Source organism: Electrophorus electricus, chromosome 20, assembly GCF_041902795.1.
Source record: "Electrophorus electricus isolate QZ-2024a chromosome 20, ASM4190279v1, whole genome shotgun sequence".
Classification (NCBI taxonomy): Eukaryota; Metazoa; Chordata; class Actinopteri; order Gymnotiformes; family Gymnotidae; genus Electrophorus; species Electrophorus electricus.
The window spans coordinates 3,599,037-3,617,918 of record NC_137516.1 but is presented as its reverse complement, the minus strand read 5'-3'; the positions used below and the strand labels follow the sequence as shown (position 1 = coordinate 3,617,918).

The following is an 18,882-nucleotide window of genomic DNA, read 5'->3' as shown; positions in this document are numbered from 1 at the left end:
GAAAGAGAGAGAGTATTTCTGAGAGTGTGTGTAGTTGTGTGTGTGAGAGAGAGTGAGAGAGAGAGAGAATCTCTGTAAGTGTGAGTGTGTGTGTGTGTGTGTGTGTGTGTGTGTGTGTGTGATTCTGTCTGAGGTGGTGTTCTATTACCGTGCTCTCTCTCCGACCTCACACACACACAGACACACACACACACACAGTCCTGCAGGCATCAAAGCCTGTTCTCCATCACTCTCTGTATGCTGCTGCCAGCGTTATGGTAGGTGTTTGATTTGGGTTGTGTGTAATGAGGCAGGTCTGCCACTGAATGGAATCTCCAGAATAACAAGATGCTATAAATTCAAACACTCTCAAATTTCAAAGAATAGACTAACGATAAGGCTTCTGGAGGCAACTGGGCCTTTGCTTTATTCTGTGGCCTGTGACCAGAGGAACTAAAGCACACAGGATCTCGTTTGCCTTTTATCAAGTATGTGGCACACGTGCTTCAGGAAACTTCATCCCTCAGCTTTTCATGTCTCCTCTGTGGAATAACTACTACTTCTGGCTAGGTTTTTTACTTTAAAATTGTCAAGTGACCTTGGCTACATAAAGGATGCTATATAAATCTAACTCAGTTATTTATTTATTTTATTATAATCCTCAATCAACAGCTCAGTCATGCAGCTCCTTGCTGATGGACTTTGACTTTAATTTCAATTTTTTTGTGAAGTGATTAACTGTGGATTTTCACTTCACAGGCACATTGGTGTATTCAACTAAACAGTTTTATGGTATCAAAGTGATGCATGTATGTGTGCAGTTTCTACTTGGACATATACTCATATTTTTGTACAACTTACCCTATGTGGTAACTACTCATACGTTTGAAATCATCAAAAGAGGTGACTTTTTTTTTTAAACCAAAACAAAGAAACAGAAGCTAAACAAAGTTTTGCATGAGAAGTTGAATTATTTGGGAATGCTCTCTGAATATTAATGGAACCATGTCTACCCAAACTGTCACATGGAAAACAAGTGTGCATCAGATCACTGCCAGGTGTCAGTTGCACAACCACTCTGCGTTTGTGGTGACCATCAGCCCAGCTGCTCCAGGGAGATTTGCCAAAGCCATTTAGGCCGCTCTCAGTCTACAGCCGAGCTTTGAGCTCTGTGAACTCTTCTCACTGCCCCTCACAGCAGTGAGAGGAAGGTTGAGAGATACCACCAATCGGAGAGCCGACAGAAAAGAATGGAAGGATGAGAGAGAAGAGAAGTGAAAGATATTGAACAGGGAAAGAGGGGGTGAGGGTCAGTCGTTCTCCTAGTAGGGGTCAGTCACAGGTAAGAGGGCATTGTGGCTGACCTGAATGGAACGGCGGCAGTTCCCACGACCGATGACCCCGTAGCTGGAGGAGGTCATGGAAGCGGCCGGTTACTGACAACACAGGTACATACACCTGATCTGACCATTCAAGGGAAAATGCTTCAATATTTACCTTTGCTCACTTAACAGGCCCTCTCTGGGCAAATTAAACGTAACAAAATCACTGTGACCATTATTGAATTATTGTTCAAATATTCTGTATTGAAAAAAAATCTGTATTGAAAAAAAATGCATCGAAAAAGAGTCTTTATTGAAATACGTCTGAAGCGACCACACTAGCCCTTCCCTGCAGCACTCAGTAATTTCCAAGTAGGTACATTCAATGTCTATAAAGTATTACTTATACTTCCTTGCTGCACATGTGAAAAGTGCATGGAAGATGAACACCCAAAGTCCGCTGAAAGCCAGAAGGTCTCAAGAGTTCCATATCATCGGAGAACCTTAGTGTATTACTCCCCTTCCGTTATTATTACGGAGATGGCATTTAAAGACCTGGACTCTCACTTTGAAATGTAGACCACCAGGAGGGGTTGGACTGTCTTTACAGGAACGGTGCTGAGTAAAGATGCACAAAGTAGACCTTTATACTACATTGCAGTTATGTTTATAAATGATATTATAAATTATATGATCAAACACACTGGTAGAGCCTTGGTGTGACCTGGTTAAAGACTGGTGCACATTACATAACCAAAAGTTTTAACCATGTGTTTGCCATGATTGATCAAAACAACAACAGAACACTCATCTGGAACATGTGGGACCGCGCACATTGAAAAACACGTGGCTTGTCGTTTCCATATCACGGCATTCCGTGATCTCTGCATTGCAAAGATTTATACTGTGGTAACAATTAGCAAGCAATATATCGTGAAGCATTAATGCTGGACATTATGTGAGTAATGAGAGTCTTTAACTGTCATTTATGTGCGCATGTTGTTGTGCACGCAAAGTTGAACATCCTGTGTTTGTTGAGGAGAAAACATTCTGAGCCCCTTGATTGACTGCTGTTGAGTTCTATCGGAATTAAGGAATTAAGGTTTTACTGCCATAATGACTGATACGGAGCTACGCAGGCTTGGCCTGCTCATAACTTGAAGTGTGTAAGAAGTGCATGCAATGTTTGTAAGAGCTGTTATGGTGATATAGTCTGGATTCTGTTGGTTTGTGAGTGAGGAGGAGCAGGGATTTGGCTTGACGCCAGTCTTGTGTGTTTGGCAGTGTGGGTATGTGGATATCTCAATGTGAAGCAGCCTTGTGCATCACGCTGTGGTCGGCGTGCCATAGACAGACACTTGTGTGTGTGTGTGTGTGTGTGTGTGTGTGTGTGTGTGTGTGTGTGTGTGTGAGTGGCTTTTGCGGTGGTGGGGGGTGGTGGGTGGTGGCTAGACTAGCTGTGGGTGAAAATAGAAAATGGAAAATTCCTGTGTGAAGTGCAGTGGTTGGCGATCAGGTGTGAACTGCAGAGAGATCAGAGGACGAGTGGAATTAGAAGGCCAGACAGCTGCCCAAATCCCAGCAGTGGGGCCAGCGTTCTCTCGCCCCAGCTGACACCGGCCTCCCAGTGCCGATGCACTGTAACAGTTAGCAGGTTAGTCATCCTGCTAATGGCAAATGAGACAGCCAATAGGCAGCCTTTTAAATTAGAGAAAGGAACATGGATTTGACAGACCATAGTTTTGAAACCGATTAGCATTCACCTATCAAGAAAAATGATGGTATTTTTATTCTAGAAATCAAAACATCACACTGCACACTGTTTATGTTGACAAAAAAAAAGCCTAAGTACTACTTGATGTATGCACAATATTCCAGTAATTTCTCAGAGAACATTCCTCTTGATTCTCATACTGTTTTCAATGTAAGGTTTTATTTTTGTCGTACTGTCAGAGTGAAGCATGATGAAGGGTTTCTGAACTTGGAAGCTGCTGTCGAGCAATACAGAGAGATGTTTCAAGGACAACCTTTATCAGGGAAGGTAGAGCTGTTGACTGTTACAGTTGGATGGTTACAAATGAAAAAGTGATCGTGAAGCAATGCTGGTGAGTGCGCACTTGAAAAATACGAAAAATATAGCCTGAATTATCTGGTTAAGTAGTTTTTTAAAATCAGGTAGAAGTATTGATACTTGAGAGAGAATCTAATTGGGTAGCAGTGAAACTAAACATCCAATGACACTACTCATGCAAGAGTAAAACTTTAAAAATATTATTAAATAATATTAATATTATTTAATAATATTAAATAATTTTACATTACATTTATGCTGGCCAACCATGAATCTAGAATTTGACAGATGCTCTTATTCAGTGACCCCAAAAACCCAAATAAACTACCGGGGGAATGTTTTATGTAAGCAAACTCTAATCTGAATTTAAAATAATTAATTTGTACAGGGTTTTTTAAACAGTGAAAGCAAGCAATACACTGCAGCATATGTACTTGTATTTGTACAAATGTGCCACTTACAGTGCATCCAGAAAGTATTCACAGTGCTTCACTTTTTCCACATTTTGTTATGTTACAGCCTTATTCCAAAATGGATTAAATTCATTTTTCCCTCAAAATTCTACACACAATACCCCATAATGACAAAGTGACAAAAGTTTGTTTGGAATTTTTGCGAATGTATTAAAAATTAAAAAAAACAAAAAACCACATGTACATGAGTATTCATAGTCTTTGCCATGACTCTCAAAATTGAGCTCAGGTGCATCCTGTTTCCACTGATCATCCTTTAGTTGTTTCGACAACTTGATTGGAGTCCACCTGTGGTGAATCTAGTTGATTGGACATGATTTGGAAAGGCACACACCTGTCTATACCTGTCCCATGGTTGACAGTACATGTCAGAGCACAAACCAAGCCATGAAGTCCAAGGAATTGTCTGTAGACCTCCGAGACAGGATTGCATCGAGGCACAGATCGGGTGAAGGGTACAGAAAAACTTCTGCAGCATTGAAGGTTTCATTGAGTACAGTGGCCTCCATCATCCATAAATGGAAGAAGTTTGGAAGCAACAGGACGCTTCCTAGAGCTGGCCGCCCGGCCAATCTGAGTGGTCAGGGTAGAAGGCCCTTAGTCAGGGAGGTGACCAAGAACCCAAGGGTCACTCTGACAGAGCTTCAGCGTGTCTCTGTGGAGAGAGAGCCTTCCAGAAGGACAACGATTTCTGCAGCACTCCACCAATCAGGCCTGTATGGTAGAGTGGCCAGACGGAAACCACTCCTCAGTAAAAGGCACAAGACAGCCTGCTTGGAGTTTGCCAAAAGGCACCTGAAGGACTCTCAGACCATGAGAACAAAATTCCCTGGTCTGATGAAACAAAGATTGAACACTTTGGCCTGAATGCCAAGCGTTATGTCTGGAGGAAACCAGGCACCGCCCATCACCTGGCCAATACCATCCCTACAGTGAAGCATGGTGGTGGCAGCATCATGCTGTGGGGTTGTTTTTCAGCAGCAGGAACTGGGATACTAGTCCGGGTCGAGGGAAAGATGAATGCAGCAATGTACAGAGACATCCTTGAAGAAAACCTGCTCTGGACCTCAGATTGGGTCGAAGGTTCATCTTCCAACAGGACAACGACCCTAAACACACAGCTAAGATAACAAAGGAGTGGCTTCGGGACAACTCTGTGAATGTTCTTGGGTGGCCCAGCCAGAGCCCAGACTTGAACCCGAATGAGCATCTCTGGAGAGATCGGAAAATGGCTGTACCCTGACGCTCTCCATCCAACCTGATGGTGCTTGAGAGGTTCTGCAAAGAAGAATGGGAGAACCTGGCCAAACCTTGTTGGTGTGCCAACCTTGTAGCATCACACTCAAAAAGACTTGAGGCTGTAATTGCTGCCAAAGGTGCTACAACAAAGTATTGAGCAAAGGCTGTGAATACTTATGTGCCTGTGATTTTTTTTTTAATTTTTTTTTTTTTTTTTTTTAATAAATTTGCAAAAATTCAACAAACTTTTTTCACTTTGCCATTATGGGGTATTGTGTGTGTGTGTGTGTGTGTGTGTGTGTGTGTGTGTGTGTGTAGAATTTTGAGGGAAAAAAATTCATTTTGGAATAAGGCTGTAACATAACAAAATGTGGAAAAGGTGAAGCGCTGTGAAACTTTTCCCAGATGCACTGTAAATTAATTTCCTAAGAATCCACCCCTGAACTCTGAACTTACATATGCAAAAAAAAGAAAAGATGACATGTACTTCCCAGCGAGGACCAAAGTACTGTATACCGAGTACCTAACTACAGCTTTTCACTTTAGTTCTACTAGACTGTTATAATTTATTAAGATTTTTAAAGTAATATATTGGTTCATTTGATTCAAGATATAAACACAAAGCCGTGAGTACAGACTCGAGCTCTTGAATCATATGCGTCTATGGGTTTGTCGAATATAAAGGCATTAGGTTGCATTCACGTAGCAGAGATACTGCTCACATAGTGAGCATGCTCAAAAACAATTTAAAGAGCACACTGCATTTCAATAAAGCCAGGACCAGCGGGTTGACACGCACCGTGACGATTTTTAAGGATTATATTTGCACAAAGGTGTATGGCAGAGAAGTGAGTCTACTCGTTATGATAAACAGGACGGAGAGGGAGACGAGCGAGAAGCTTTATAATGTAGAGTCTCGAGGTGAAATCAGACTGGATGCCTCTTGATTACCGTCCAGCGTTCACAGATCATTTCATCCACCCCGGTGACACCTCCGACCTCCCAAAACCGGTCATGTGACTGAGCCGTGCGTCCCTACAGCAGCAGTTAAAAAATAGCCAGCCGGCCGGAGCAAGGTGGCATCAGAATGGGGGAAGGGGTGCAGGCTGCACCAGCCAGCTTGTCCACAGCCACTGAAACATCTGTGTTGTTTTTAAGGAGCGAAATGTCAGCGCGCAGTGAGTGGTCGCGGAGCCTGGGCGACGTGGAGAGGCCTTCGGGTCAGAGCAGTAACAAGCGGAACGGGCAGGACGGGCGGGACGGGTCAGCCCAGCTCAAACAATGTGTGTGTGCGTGGGTGATTCACTAATGTCTGACCACCACATCAGCTTATCAGCGGTCAGAACCGAATCCTGTCAATTAAGAAAAAAAAAAAGCTCTGTTTGCTAGGCATTGAAAGGGGGACCGAATCATTATGAATATTTTCTCTGGTCTATAACTTCAAAAGAGTGAAAAGAGAAAAGTGGGTGAGCTGAAAAGAAGAATCTCAAAAATGTGACCTCCGTATAACAGCTTTTGGAAAAATAGTCATTTATTAGAGATTTGTTCTGCTCTAGGACTGGAGAGATCAATGTGTCCCCGTGGGAACGTAAGTCCATTCCATTAGACTGCTCTGAGAGTTCATCTCATCAACAGTCATCCTGAAGATTCATGCTGTCATCAGCCTACACAGATACCTCATCATACTCACATCATGCTCACACACACACACACACACACACACGCACCAATAAAAAGAACAGAAGAAAGAGCACACACTTTAAGACTATTACTCTCTTCCATTAGAAGATTGCTCCCTAACCCAGCATGCAGATGGTAAACGTCACCCTCAAATCTCCAAAAATGCTAATTTGCCTGATTTAGCAGTAGCGTTACATCTTTTAATTCTAGCTGGTCATATTATAAGTACCAGTCCACTAACAATTACAGTGTTTTCAGTTTCCATACCAATTCTTCCTTTGTGTGGAAGCTTATCTATAGGTCATGTGTCATGAGTCAAGGGTCATGCGTCTATGTTCATAGTCCAGCACTGGAGTGTAAATGAATGTGATTCCTTATGAATTTAGACTAGCACACGAACTGGACAGTAGTTCATTAAACACTCATATAATATAATGCTAGTTCACTACTTTTAATTTTCTTAACAAACCAACAACAACAGCTGGTTGTTTGAATCCTACATGCAGGAATTTCCCCTCTTAGTGCGCCTCACTCCTGATCAGCCAGAGGTCTGAAGCTATGAGGCTGCTGAAAGCTTGGATTAACAGGTGATGTGTCTGTAGTCAGTCGTTGCAGCAAAATGGGAATACTGCAATGTGAACGAAATGATCCAGTGTCACAATACATATTAAGAGTCAGCATAGCTCCTTCCTACAGATTCTACAGTGCCCACCTGAATTTTGCCTAAAAAGTGACCACAGGAAGCTGTTTCTATCTTGATTGATTGACAGCATAAGCAACTCCATCTTGCATTCAGTACTGAACAGCCAAAATCTTGTAGCATACTTTGACAAAAATGTATTCTGTTCTTCAGGATGCAGCCATGTCAAAGCACTGGTCATCATTGTGACCAATGACGCTTCAACACTGAAATTCGGCTTGCAGCTGTGCCATGTGCCGTGCTTTACAGGGGGCCCTGAGGACCCCACCAGCCCCGTGCTCAGTGGGAGGGGAGAACAGCAGGATGCTTGTCCCGCACACTCCGCCAGCCTGTCGCTTCTCTGCGGGACTGGGGATTAGATCTGCTAGTGTCCTCCTCCCTGCAGCTTTAATTTGATTCCCCTGGTTGTAATCTTCAGCCTCACTGTATTGCTCTTTATATCAAATATGCCTTTCTTCAGTGTGCTGGAGGGATTGACCATACCGGTGACATGCTCAGAAAGGCATGTTGTGGTGTAACTCATCGTGATACTGATATCGTATGATCATATCGCCCACCCCTACCTACAAGCATGCTGTGTGGCCGCTAGTTCGAAAGATTGCGGGGGCTGGTCTCCCTTGCAAGAGGTCAATGGAAGGGAGGGGTGGTGCTACCTCGGTATCTGTAACACTGGGATATGACTGTGTAAACCAGACAAGATGGGCTCAAATAAGTTCAAAAAACTACCTGTATTGTAATGACTCATAATATGTTCCAAAATGGTTTACATGTGTGTGATATGATCACATGACCATGTCATCTTGTTGCCATCATGCTGTTGGTAGTATAGTTGAAAGGCATGAAAGGTAAGATAAGTAATTCTATCTGACAAATGACAAATATCTCAGTGAAATTACTGAAAAATGGTTAAAGCAAAAATGTAATTATATCTCAATTAAATCCTAAAATAAGCGTGGCACTGGCTTAATGATGACAAACAACATCAGAGACAACTGAGCGTTTAGGTAAAGGTGTGTGTGTGTTCTCATTTCTCCTAAGAGTATATGTGTTGGGAGGGGTGGCTAGTGAGGGGTGAGGCCTCATTAGGGATCAAGGGGTGGGGGAGCTAGTTCAAATTTATTGCCTGTGTCAGCTGTGTCAAATTTGGCAAGCTCAAATGGTCAGCTTGCAAATGGTTGGGGTAAAACCAGGGGTCAGCAGACCCTGTAATAAATGGCCATTTATCCAGCCCAAACATGTCATTAGCAGGGAAAACAAGAGGCATCATATAGTCACATTTTTGTTTCATGAATTTCAACTTGTTAGAAATTGATTCTTAGCACACAGTTTTTATAACAGGATTAGAGTTGCCAGCGAGTTCACTGCCTAACACTCCAGCAGCATCCATACCCATTTATAGCTGATGCTTTTATCCAAAGCAACTTACAATTATGACTGAATACATCTTTTGAGCAATTGAAGGTTAAGGGAGTTGCTCAGGGGCCCAACAGTGGCAACTTAGGGGTGGTCAGGCTTGAACTGGCAACCTTACGACTCCCCATCAAGCACATTAACCACTGAGCTACCACTGCCTCTTCTGCTGCACTGCACCATCATCTGTGTGCAAGTGGATGTCCAGTGCACTGGAGAGGACAAAGTGGCCATGGAAAGGTTCATCCTTCGATCTCTCTCTCAATTTCTCCGTCTCCCTACCTTTCGTCTCCCTTTTCTGTTCGGAAAGTTCATTTTTACATGGACGGGGGGCCACCCACTTTTTTTCAGGGCTTTGTCTCTATTTTTGTGAGGTCAGGAAACAGTAGCCAGTTGTTCTTCTATGCCAGTTGTATTTTACGATGTGGTCTAAGCTGTTGGACCACCATTCCACCTTTCACTGGCAGCCTGCCACTGAAGGAAAGAACAAGTCAGAAAAGACACAACAGGAACATGGGAGCTCCTGACATACCAGGCTTAGCTCAGCTAATTCCGCTCCAGAGCCGCTTCCTCCCACCAAGCACAACAGATGATGTAGATGGTGCTAAAACGTGACAAATGCGCTAACTTTTTACACCGATAGTCCTTGGCATTAGCGTACAGCAATAATGAAAATTTTAATTAAAATAATATTTAATACTTTTACTTATTCTTTTAATGCGTTGAACGGTTTATATGTTGGTACTGCGAATCAGTATATGCCAAAAGTCTATGGAAGAAGTGAATGAGAGCTAACAGCACTATGAGCACATGGGCGATCAGCTGGAGTCTCATGGCTCAATAAGGCCTGTGGAGTGAACCATCGCTGTGCCTCATGGCTGTGATTTGTAGGGTGAGCAGGGTTTGTTGGGTTATGTTTACACCTCCTTAGAATGCAAACCGGGTTGACAGAAACTAACGGTTCAACACGTCCACATGCTGTCGTCGCATGTCAGCATGTCGACGCTGAAGCTCTGTGGCCAAAACAGGAATCCTCTTGTCATCTTTCTTTTCTATTAATTTTTTTTTAATTCAGGGTCACCGAGTCTTTATTTAAAGGGATATGCACGGTTGATGTATTCCGGGCCGAGGGGCGAGCCGGACGCCTTTATCTAGCCTGCTGTTGCTAGGTGCTTGTTATGTGATGGGACGTTGGGATATTTCCATCGTGGCGTTGGCACCAGTAAAGCTGATCAGGACATGAGTAAATAAGATCGGGTTGCTCGGCCTTAGATCTCACTGCTACTTTGTAAACGAAAGGTGTGGAGAGTCTGGGTGAGCGGGGCGGAGTGTTGGACGGAAGGAGAGAGGGATGAAGAGGTGTAGATACGCGTTCATGCGCTATCCTCTGCAACCTGCTGGGTTTCTGTCCTCACCAGACACACACACACACACACACCCTCAAGATCCTCAGCTTGGTGGATAGAGATGATAGTTCTTCATTGTCCTCTCTGTGTGCCTAACAGGGAGGAGTTGCTTGTCAGCATAGTGCTGGGCCGCACAGTGCTGGGCCGCACAGTGCTGGGCCGCACTAGGCTCACTGCACTCAGCATGTCTGGGCCGCTAGCTCAGATTAAGCTTTAATCTGGACGCAAGAATGACTCTTCGATCACTAACGAGTTTTGATGGCAACACTGCACTGTTTTGTCAGGGTTGTTGTTTTCTATTTTGCACAGGGGACAGAGGACTGATTTGAATTTGAGGCATAATTTTGATACTAATGCACTGATTTTAAACAAATGAAAGCAAAAAAAAAAAAAAGGAAAAACCTATTTATGATCTAATCAAATCCTTGAAAGTCTAGTCATATATCCTTTACCAATCCTTAAAAAGACAAACCGTGTACTTTACAAAAAACTTGAAAATCCAGCAATGTATGCTTTTCTGTTTTGGATGCATCATATAAACAGACACATGCCTTATATCGCAGTTCTATCACATCAAACACACACAGACCACATGTTTATTACATCTGACTTTTCACACCGATGCTGTGTCAGGCAAGGGTGCTGTCTAATCTGAGCGCCGCCAAACATACAGATGGGTGGGGAACATGTACTAAATGCCTGTACCACGCCAACAGGACAGCCCAAAGCCCCAACAGGCCAGCCCTACTCTCCAAGGGCATGGCCTTAACATTAGCATTAATGAACAAGCTTAAATGTGTTCAGATTATTATCTTTTAAAAAAACATGTATCCACAGCTATACATTTGTTGTCATTTTATTAATAATACAAAAACAGGATTATTTTAACGGTAAATAAAGGTGGGGAAAGTAAAGTTTTTTTCCCGTGGGAAAATAAAGGTTGTAAATTTAAGCGTGTAAAAATTGTTAAAAACATCTTGACACGAGCTAATTCTGGGGTCAAATGGACATTGAAAATCATTTGCAGGTTCAAATGACAGGCCTCCTAACACAAAAACTTGCAAGATATCACTAACTGCCGAGAGATATTTACGAGCTAAGTTTCGGAAAGCGAGCATCCTGTTAGCGACGTGTCGTTGAACGCTCGATGTTGATTCCGCATAAACCAACAAAAGGCCGCCGGGCTCCTATGATTAAAAGAACCCACTGCTTTCTTATTAGGGCTGCCACGTTAGCAAAAGGTGCGAATCGCGGCCCCTTCACGGGGACACACCAACAAACATCACCCGGCACGCCCTTTCCTCCACCACACATCCGAGCTTTAAATACAGTGGACGGTGATGCGGTGACGATCCGAACGCATGACTTTTGATTTGGGACAATTGCTTTTAATCATCCATCAGCAATTACGCTTAGGGCGAAACTAAGCTCGCAATGGCGTCAAGCTCCGAACCTCTTCTCGTCCCACACAAATAAGCCGTCTTCCCCCACTGGGGTCTACCTTGCGCGTCTTGACCCGAATGAGACAACTGCAGAACTATGTGGGCCATGCGTGAAGGAGCTGTGCCGTCTGGCTCCTCGCGTGTTTCCTGTGTGAAGGGTTGTCGCACGGCCTGGTGAAAACGTTATCCACATTCTTGGGATATTTATTTTACTAATACTTCATGCCCGTCATCGTCATCTGCCAAAAAAAAGATAGCAAGCTCGTCACTAAGCATCACGTCGGCGCAGGAAGGAAAAAGGTACAGCACGCAGGGGAGGGATCTGTACGTCCGTCATGTTCGCGCGGCTAGGGATCGGGACGCACAGGACGCGCTGCGCTTTTTAAGACCTGCGCCCACCCAGAGCAGGACACGGGGACGACTGCGCGATGTCCCACTTATAGTTAACGATCACAGATGAACTGGTGCTCGAATGTACGTCGGCGTACAGAATATGATGGAACTTCCCAGCCTCCCGGGATTTATTTGGATACACGCTTTTGATTTCGGCATCCAAACCGGACTCAGTTGTGCGGGTCTGTTTGCAGCGACGCACGTCTGAAAAGAGCTCTGTTACCATCACATAAGAAAGTGTTTTGTTAGCTAATGGATCCATAACTCTGATCATTTAACCACAACCAGTGAGCTAAACTCCGAGAGGGAGAAGGTGCGCGCCGCGCCGCGCCGCGTCTCTTCTGTAGAAAGTTTTCACTGGATTACTGCCGACCAGAAACTGGGGAATATACTGGCACTCGAAGGAAAATGTATGGAATTAACCCGCGCTGTTTTTATTTGTAAGTATTGAAACTTCTTATGCACGGGTTTTATTCATTTGGTTTGAGCAGTTAATATATATTTCTGATTATTAATGTGGCAAAATGTATTTGCGCGTTTTTTGCAGATCTTTTCATCTCTTCGTGGTCTGGTGTCACGCACAGGTAAACATCCGTATTTGGATATTTTGTGTATCTTAGGCAGCGAGATAAAAATTTCAGTAACATTCGGTCATACAACAAGTTTAAAAAGTGCAAAGAGATCTTTAGGAGGGAAACGTACATAGAAGAAAACTTGGGATTCGTTTGAGGTGATTACGGACCCAAAATAAAATATCAGTAACCTTGTGGCTACTCAGTCCCAAATTTTCTTGCCTGTTAGCGAATTCTGTCGGTTTTCTAAGACACAATGTTTTCTCTTTATTTACTATAAGTCGGTGCAGTGCAGGCATTTATAGAGACAGAGAGAAACATGTGATCTTATTTTTCCCTTTACGTTAAAAAGGGGGAGAATCACCCTTCTCCTAATTTTAACCAGTATGTGAGGGACCAGGGGACATTGACGGACCAGCTCAGCCGGCGTCAGGTCCGGGTGTACCAGCTTTACAGTCGAACCAGCGGGCGCCACGTCCAAATCCAGGGAAAGCGAGTGACCGCCACGGCCGAGGACGGCAATACTTTCGGTGGGTCTTTAATTAAAGCAACTAATTAAACTAATTAACATGCATTAGGTTTCGGTCGAGATATGGTCACTTTTAGCTCGGATAAGGATCTTGATTGGTTTATTTGTAAAGGCGGGACACATTAGCTACCGGTTCATAAGACATTTCTCTTTTGTGATTTGAGAAGATGTGCTTATAATTCTCACACAAAACCTGCGAAGGATCCCGTCTGTAAACGTTTGAATATGAACTGTTGAATATATTAATTAAATATCAATATGAATTAAATTCAAAATAAAGTATGGAATGGCATCTGCATTTTCCTCCCAGGTGTCTTAGTACTTACCCATGGATTTTTATTTTATTTTATTTTATTTTATTTATTTTTGTGATGTAAAACATCAAGCATGCATCCATTGGAATTTCACTCGTACAAAACTCTGAGTCCGGATTCCGAGGTTAATTTGCCAGCCACAGTCGAGTCTGATGGTGCGGATGGTGTGCTGTGTTGCAGCCAGGCTGTACGTGGAGACAGACACATTTGGCAGCAGAGTTCGGATCAAAGGAGCGGAGAGCGGCCGATACCTCTGCATGAACCGCGGAGGGAAACTGGTAGGAAAGGTACGTGATGGCATCTCTCACCGGTTCTGCCCGCTCGGACTCTATTTCCCACAGTCCTCAGCAGCGTGAAGCGAACCCCAGACTGGGCAGCCTGATGGGTGGATGGAGCTCGATGTTCAAAGCGCATACAAGGAAGGTTGATGGTAAAGCTAGTTTCAGTAGTGACATCGGAAAAGTCCGAATATGCTGGTGTGCATTTTATGTGTGTGTTTAACTAGATGGTACTGAGGAGGAAAGTTCCTTCCCATCCATTCTGTGATAGTCAGATGTCAAGCTGTTACATCCTACAAAGAAGTGGGAGGTCTTCTGCACTTTGGATTTGCCCTTACAAAAAGGTTAGGGAGCGTCAGATATGATCATCTAGATTGTGATGGTTAGGGAGCATCAGACATGATCATCTAGATTGAGGTGGTTAGGGAGCGTCACACAAGGTCATCTAGACTGAGATGGTTGGGGAGCGTCAGTCATGGTCATCTAGACTGAGATGGTTAGGGAGCGTCAGACAAGGAGCTCTAGACTGAGATGGTTAGGGAGTTTTAGATAAGGTCACCTAGACTGAGATGGTTAGGGAGCGTTAGATAAGGTCATCTAGACTGAGATGGTTAGGGAGCGTTAGATAAGGTCATCTAGACTGAGATGGTTAGGGAGCGTTAGATATGGTCATCTAGACAGAGATGGTGGTAGAGGCTGTATTTTCCAAAGTTGTGCTGGCATATTGACTCCTGGCATATGGACTGGCATATGGATCACAACATTACTTATATTACTAGAGGATTCTTAGAGCATTTGTTCATGTTCTTGTGCTGTAATAAACACACGGTCCAGAATAGTTGAGAAGTGTCTATGCGTTTTCAGCCTGTTGAGTAGTTTTAAGAGATGGTCGTTTATAGGAAACAGTGCCATCTGCAGTCAGCGCTGGGAATTGTTCTAACGTGCCGTGTATAATGCTTGTTATATATTCTGAGCATCACGCAGGCACTAAGCTACTTTGTAGGAATGCGTAATATTAATATTACTGAGGCAAACATTAATAAAAGGCTGATATGATTATGAAACCCCAAAATATCCACCTGGCCATGAACGTTGCGTGGTAGACGAGCATTGTGTTGACTTCCTCCAGGTGACTGGAAAAAGCATGGACTGCATCTTCACCGAGATCATGCTGGAGAACAACTACACGGCCTTCCAGAACGCAAGGTACGATGGCTGGTACGTGGCCTTCACCGGGAAAGGCCGGCCCGTCAAGGCCTCCGCGACCCGGCAGAACCAAAGGGAGGTCCACTTCATCAAGCGTCTCCACAAAGGACCGCTACCCTTCCCCAACTCAGACCGGTCCAGGCGCTTTGAGTTCATCGACTTCCCTCCAGTGCGCCGAGCCAAGCGCAACAGGAAGTCCCGTGCCACTTCCTAAAAGGTGCGCGACACTATCAAAAAGGACTGGTTTTTGTATCTAAGAAGAGTCAGCTTTATTTTTTTATATTTTGACAGGGAAGGGACAAAAATATGCAAAACATAACAAAACAAAACAGTCATTATAAAGAGGTGAGCTGTAAATATGGTAAGATAGTAAAAGATGATGTATATATTTAATAAGCTCAATGGTTTTTTGTGTGTTGAGTGAGCGCTTTGTGAAGAGAGACACTGGATTAAAACATATTCAGTAATAAACAAGATATTAAAAAATTACACATCTGGTCACATTTATTAGGTGATTATCCTTCTCAGGTGACACTTAACACTATGATTTTTGTAACCTTCAGTTGCCCTAAAGAAATAGCATTAACATCGTCTCAGCATTACATCCAGAGGGCCTGGTGTGGCTATAACAATGGCGGTTTCTGTAGATTTCACCCAGCCCAGAGGTAAACACCCTTGAATTGAAGCTGACTTCAATCATTGCCTCATTTTGAATTCATGGTGCTGGATCACAGAGCCACAACAATAGAAGAAACTCTCTGTCCAATTGCTTATAGACTCCTCAATATGCCACACTCTATAAACCTGTATGGGGACCATAACAGAAACATATTAAGCCAAGCTGCTCTGAGTTCTTAAATGTGAGCTCTTGTTTTGACAGGAGCCTGTAGTGCATTTGTTCTCTATCATGCACATACGCTGGAAGGAAGAATGTATCAGGGAAATTCTTTAAAGAATTGGTGAACCCTTGCTTTCCATGTGGGCAGAGAGGAAATGTGTGTGTGTGTGGGGGGGGGGGGGCACTGTCTGAAGTCATGCGTCTGAAAGGGTTTCTTCATCAGTGCTGACAATGATTAATCATGCCGTAGGCATCTAGCTCATAAGCAGTTATGTTTGTAATTGGATCATCACCATAGCAGCTGCATGGCACTTGTAACCAGCAGTTAAGTCTGTTGATCCAGTTTAAAGGCCAGTATAATTGTAAACTTACCACAAGCAACGAGGCTGGCCTTGAAATCAGACATGAGAATTTTGGCGCCTCAACTCCAGTTAATTAACAATGGAAATTCATATATACTCCTTTGTATGAAGTGTAAACATAACGTGCTATTCTTATCACACAGTGTGTTCCTTTTCAGGGCAAACTATTTGTCACTCCGGGCACTGTAAATGCCAGCAAAAGGCTCGAGTGGCAACAATTACAGCTCGATGCATGCTCTAAATGCCAGAGCTCATTAAGGGCTGGTTATGCAAATCTGAATTCATGGCCATGCAAATCTGAATTTGCTTGGAATGTAAATCTGAATTGTGTCTGTTGCATAGTGCCATTTTAACCTATAATGAATACAAAACAATTCTTGCTCTATTTATATATGCCAGTCATTCAATTTCTTTTCCTTCTTCATTTTAGGAAGAATATGTTATGATTTGGAGGTCAATAAATCAGTCTTATGTAAAACTTTGACTGTATGGCTCCCCCAGAGGACACTTTTAACAACTACAACTCAACATCAGTCTTGTCAGCTATACCTGATGGGAGTGCGGTGTGTGCACAAGTAGTTGAGCATGCAGTATCACGGTCTCAATCTACTACATATAGGTAGTTAGCTGCTGGCACTGAGGTTTTTGGGAATTAATCACAGAACAATACAGAACACACAGGACAGTGGATGAGGGGATCAGTCAAACAACTAGCTTAGAGCAAATTAAACCCATTCCTGGTCTATACTGTAGTTCAGTAAAAACATTTATATTGTAGATAGAGATTCTGACCGTAGGAGTGTTGATGGTTGGATATTTCTGGGTGGTCATTGACTTCCAACCCAGAATGACATTCATGTAATAAAATGGTAAATGTTTCTAATAAAGTAAATGTAGTGTGAGCATGTAGTGGCTGCAATCTAAAGTGTGTATGGTGTATCAAAAGCCCCTGTGAAGCCACTTGAAACCAGGAAAATATAACAATAGCATAAAATTAAGATATATTCAATGCTTAGTGGCACATTTACATTTACCATTTATTAAAGGCGCAATAAGTCATTTTTACCACCAAGAAATATCAATGAAAGTGATTATTTATTATTTTTTACTTTTTTCTCTCTAAAGTGCAGCCCACATGAGATGAAGAATCAAATTGCTCTGTGTGACGTCCCTGAGGCTGGTTGGGCTTTCTCCTTCCTTTCTTACCCAGTCTCATGACAGACGTCAAGGAGGCTGTACTCCGCAGTGGCTCTGAGTGTTACTTTTTCAGCAGTTATGTTGCTGTGTTAGTTATTTGGCTGTGTCAAATGCCATTGCTGATGCATTTCCATTTAAACTTGTGTGGTAATACTTGTCAGCAAAACTTGGGGGTTGTGTTAACATTTTTCTTTTTTGTAGGAGTGGGTGCCTTTTGAGTTTCTTTTGAGATCTTTTCTCATGTTTTGGATAGTCATGGAGTCAGATATGATTTGTTTGTATTTTGTTTTGGGTTTTTTTTGTTTGTTAGTTTTTTTACCCCCAAATGACGAAAAGCAACATCACCCTGAGAGTTTTCAAAGTGGCTTAATTTCTGTCTTTTTTATGTGACTTTAATGAAAACTGCAGTCTAGATTTCCTCAAGTTCATAACACTTTGTAGTCCACAAATCAAGCGGTTTATGCTTCAAAGAGTTGCTACCCCACATGGAAGCAGCCATGTTTAGAATAGATATAGTACAGAATCTCTGAAACATCTAAGCCACTGGGTGTCAGTATAACGGTTGTTTCATAATGTGAAGAAGAATCGTTTGGGAAATGATTTATTGATCGTTTAAATACAAAATAATGTTAACACTTAAAAGACATTCAAGTAAGCAACATCATTTTCTTTCAACAGCCAATGTTTATGTTACACAACATGGCCGAAAGAGAGCCAGTTCATGCCTCTTTTTCCTTTGTGAGCTGCTGGTATGTTCGACGTATTTAAGAAGTTTGGGAGCCTCTTACCAAAGGACGTCCTCTGTATGAAAGCTACGTTCTGCTATCCAAACACAAGAGGGCGCCACTGACACACTATGCGTTTGGAGCGAAGCATTTCGGAAAGAAACGTTTCATGGTCAGACATTTGTAATTTACAGAATGACATTTGCATTTACTTTTAGAGCTTTTATCAGACCCTGTGTATTGTATGTTGTATAATATTAATACGTATATTTTAACCCCCACCCCCAAATTATTTTTGCTTTACTGCCCCAATAATTATTCCAGATCAATACACATGCTCTTTGCTATTGATTGGATGCAAGCTCCTCCCCCAAATTCAATATCTTCTCCAGACCCATTTTGATATTGCTTTAAGCTATTGTATATATTAGCGCTAGCAAATAAGGGGCAAATAAAAAACACCTTTAGAATGACTTGAGTAGACAATTAGATACCTTAGCCTGTATCATCAATCGAAAATGTGAGACTTATCACATGATGCTGCTCTCAGTCAAGACAAGCAGAATGCAAGAAGTCATCCCAGGGACATTTCCTGCTCCTCCCTGACCTTTCTGGTGCTGTGTCCCCTTCAGGCCATATCCTCCTGAGACCTTCTGCATTTATTGCGCTAAAGGATCAGGGAAGATGGGTGGTGTGTGTGTGCGCGTGCGTGTGTGTGTGTGTGTGTGTGTGTGTGTGTGTTTCCT

The 18,882-nt window shown here is 42.9% G+C and overlaps 1 protein-coding gene across 3 annotated transcripts; it reads left to right on the top strand.

The window, feature by feature from the left end:
- Positions 1-11,680: 11,680 nt before the first annotated feature.
- On the top strand, positions 11,681-15,956 carry fgf17 (fibroblast growth factor 17). Of its 3 annotated transcripts, none has more exons than XM_035536289.2 (6): positions 11,681-12,555; positions 12,663-12,699; positions 13,073-13,217; positions 13,711-13,817; positions 14,036-14,152; positions 14,938-15,956. In XM_035536289.2, the coding sequence occupies exons 1-6, from the start codon at positions 12,524-12,526 to the stop codon at positions 15,226-15,228; spliced, it is 729 nt and encodes a 242-aa protein (XP_035392182.1). In that variant the 5' UTR covers positions 11,681-12,523; the 3' UTR covers positions 15,229-15,956. The 3 variants fall into 3 exon arrangements, with proteins under 3 accessions (XP_035392182.1, XP_026879979.2, XP_026879980.2); XM_027024178.3 differs by having other exon boundaries at positions 11,684-12,555; positions 13,040-13,217; positions 14,938-15,955; XM_027024179.3 differs by lacking the exon at positions 14,036-14,152 and having other exon boundaries at positions 11,883-12,555; positions 13,040-13,217; positions 14,938-15,931.
- The last annotated feature ends 2,926 nt before the right edge of the window (positions 15,957-18,882 follow it).

Coding starts and splice junctions, on each gene's coding strand:
- fgf17 (XM_027024178.3), top strand. CDS start 12,524: ATGTATGGAATTAACCCGCGCTGTTTTTATTT. Junction 12,556..12,662: donor AACCCGCGCTGTTTTTATTT/GTAAGTATTGAA, acceptor CGTTTTTTGCAG/ATCTTTTCATCTCTTCGTGG. Junction 13,218..13,710: donor CGAGGACGGCAATACTTTCG/GTGGGTCTTTAA, acceptor GCTGTGTTGCAG/CCAGGCTGTACGTGGAGACA.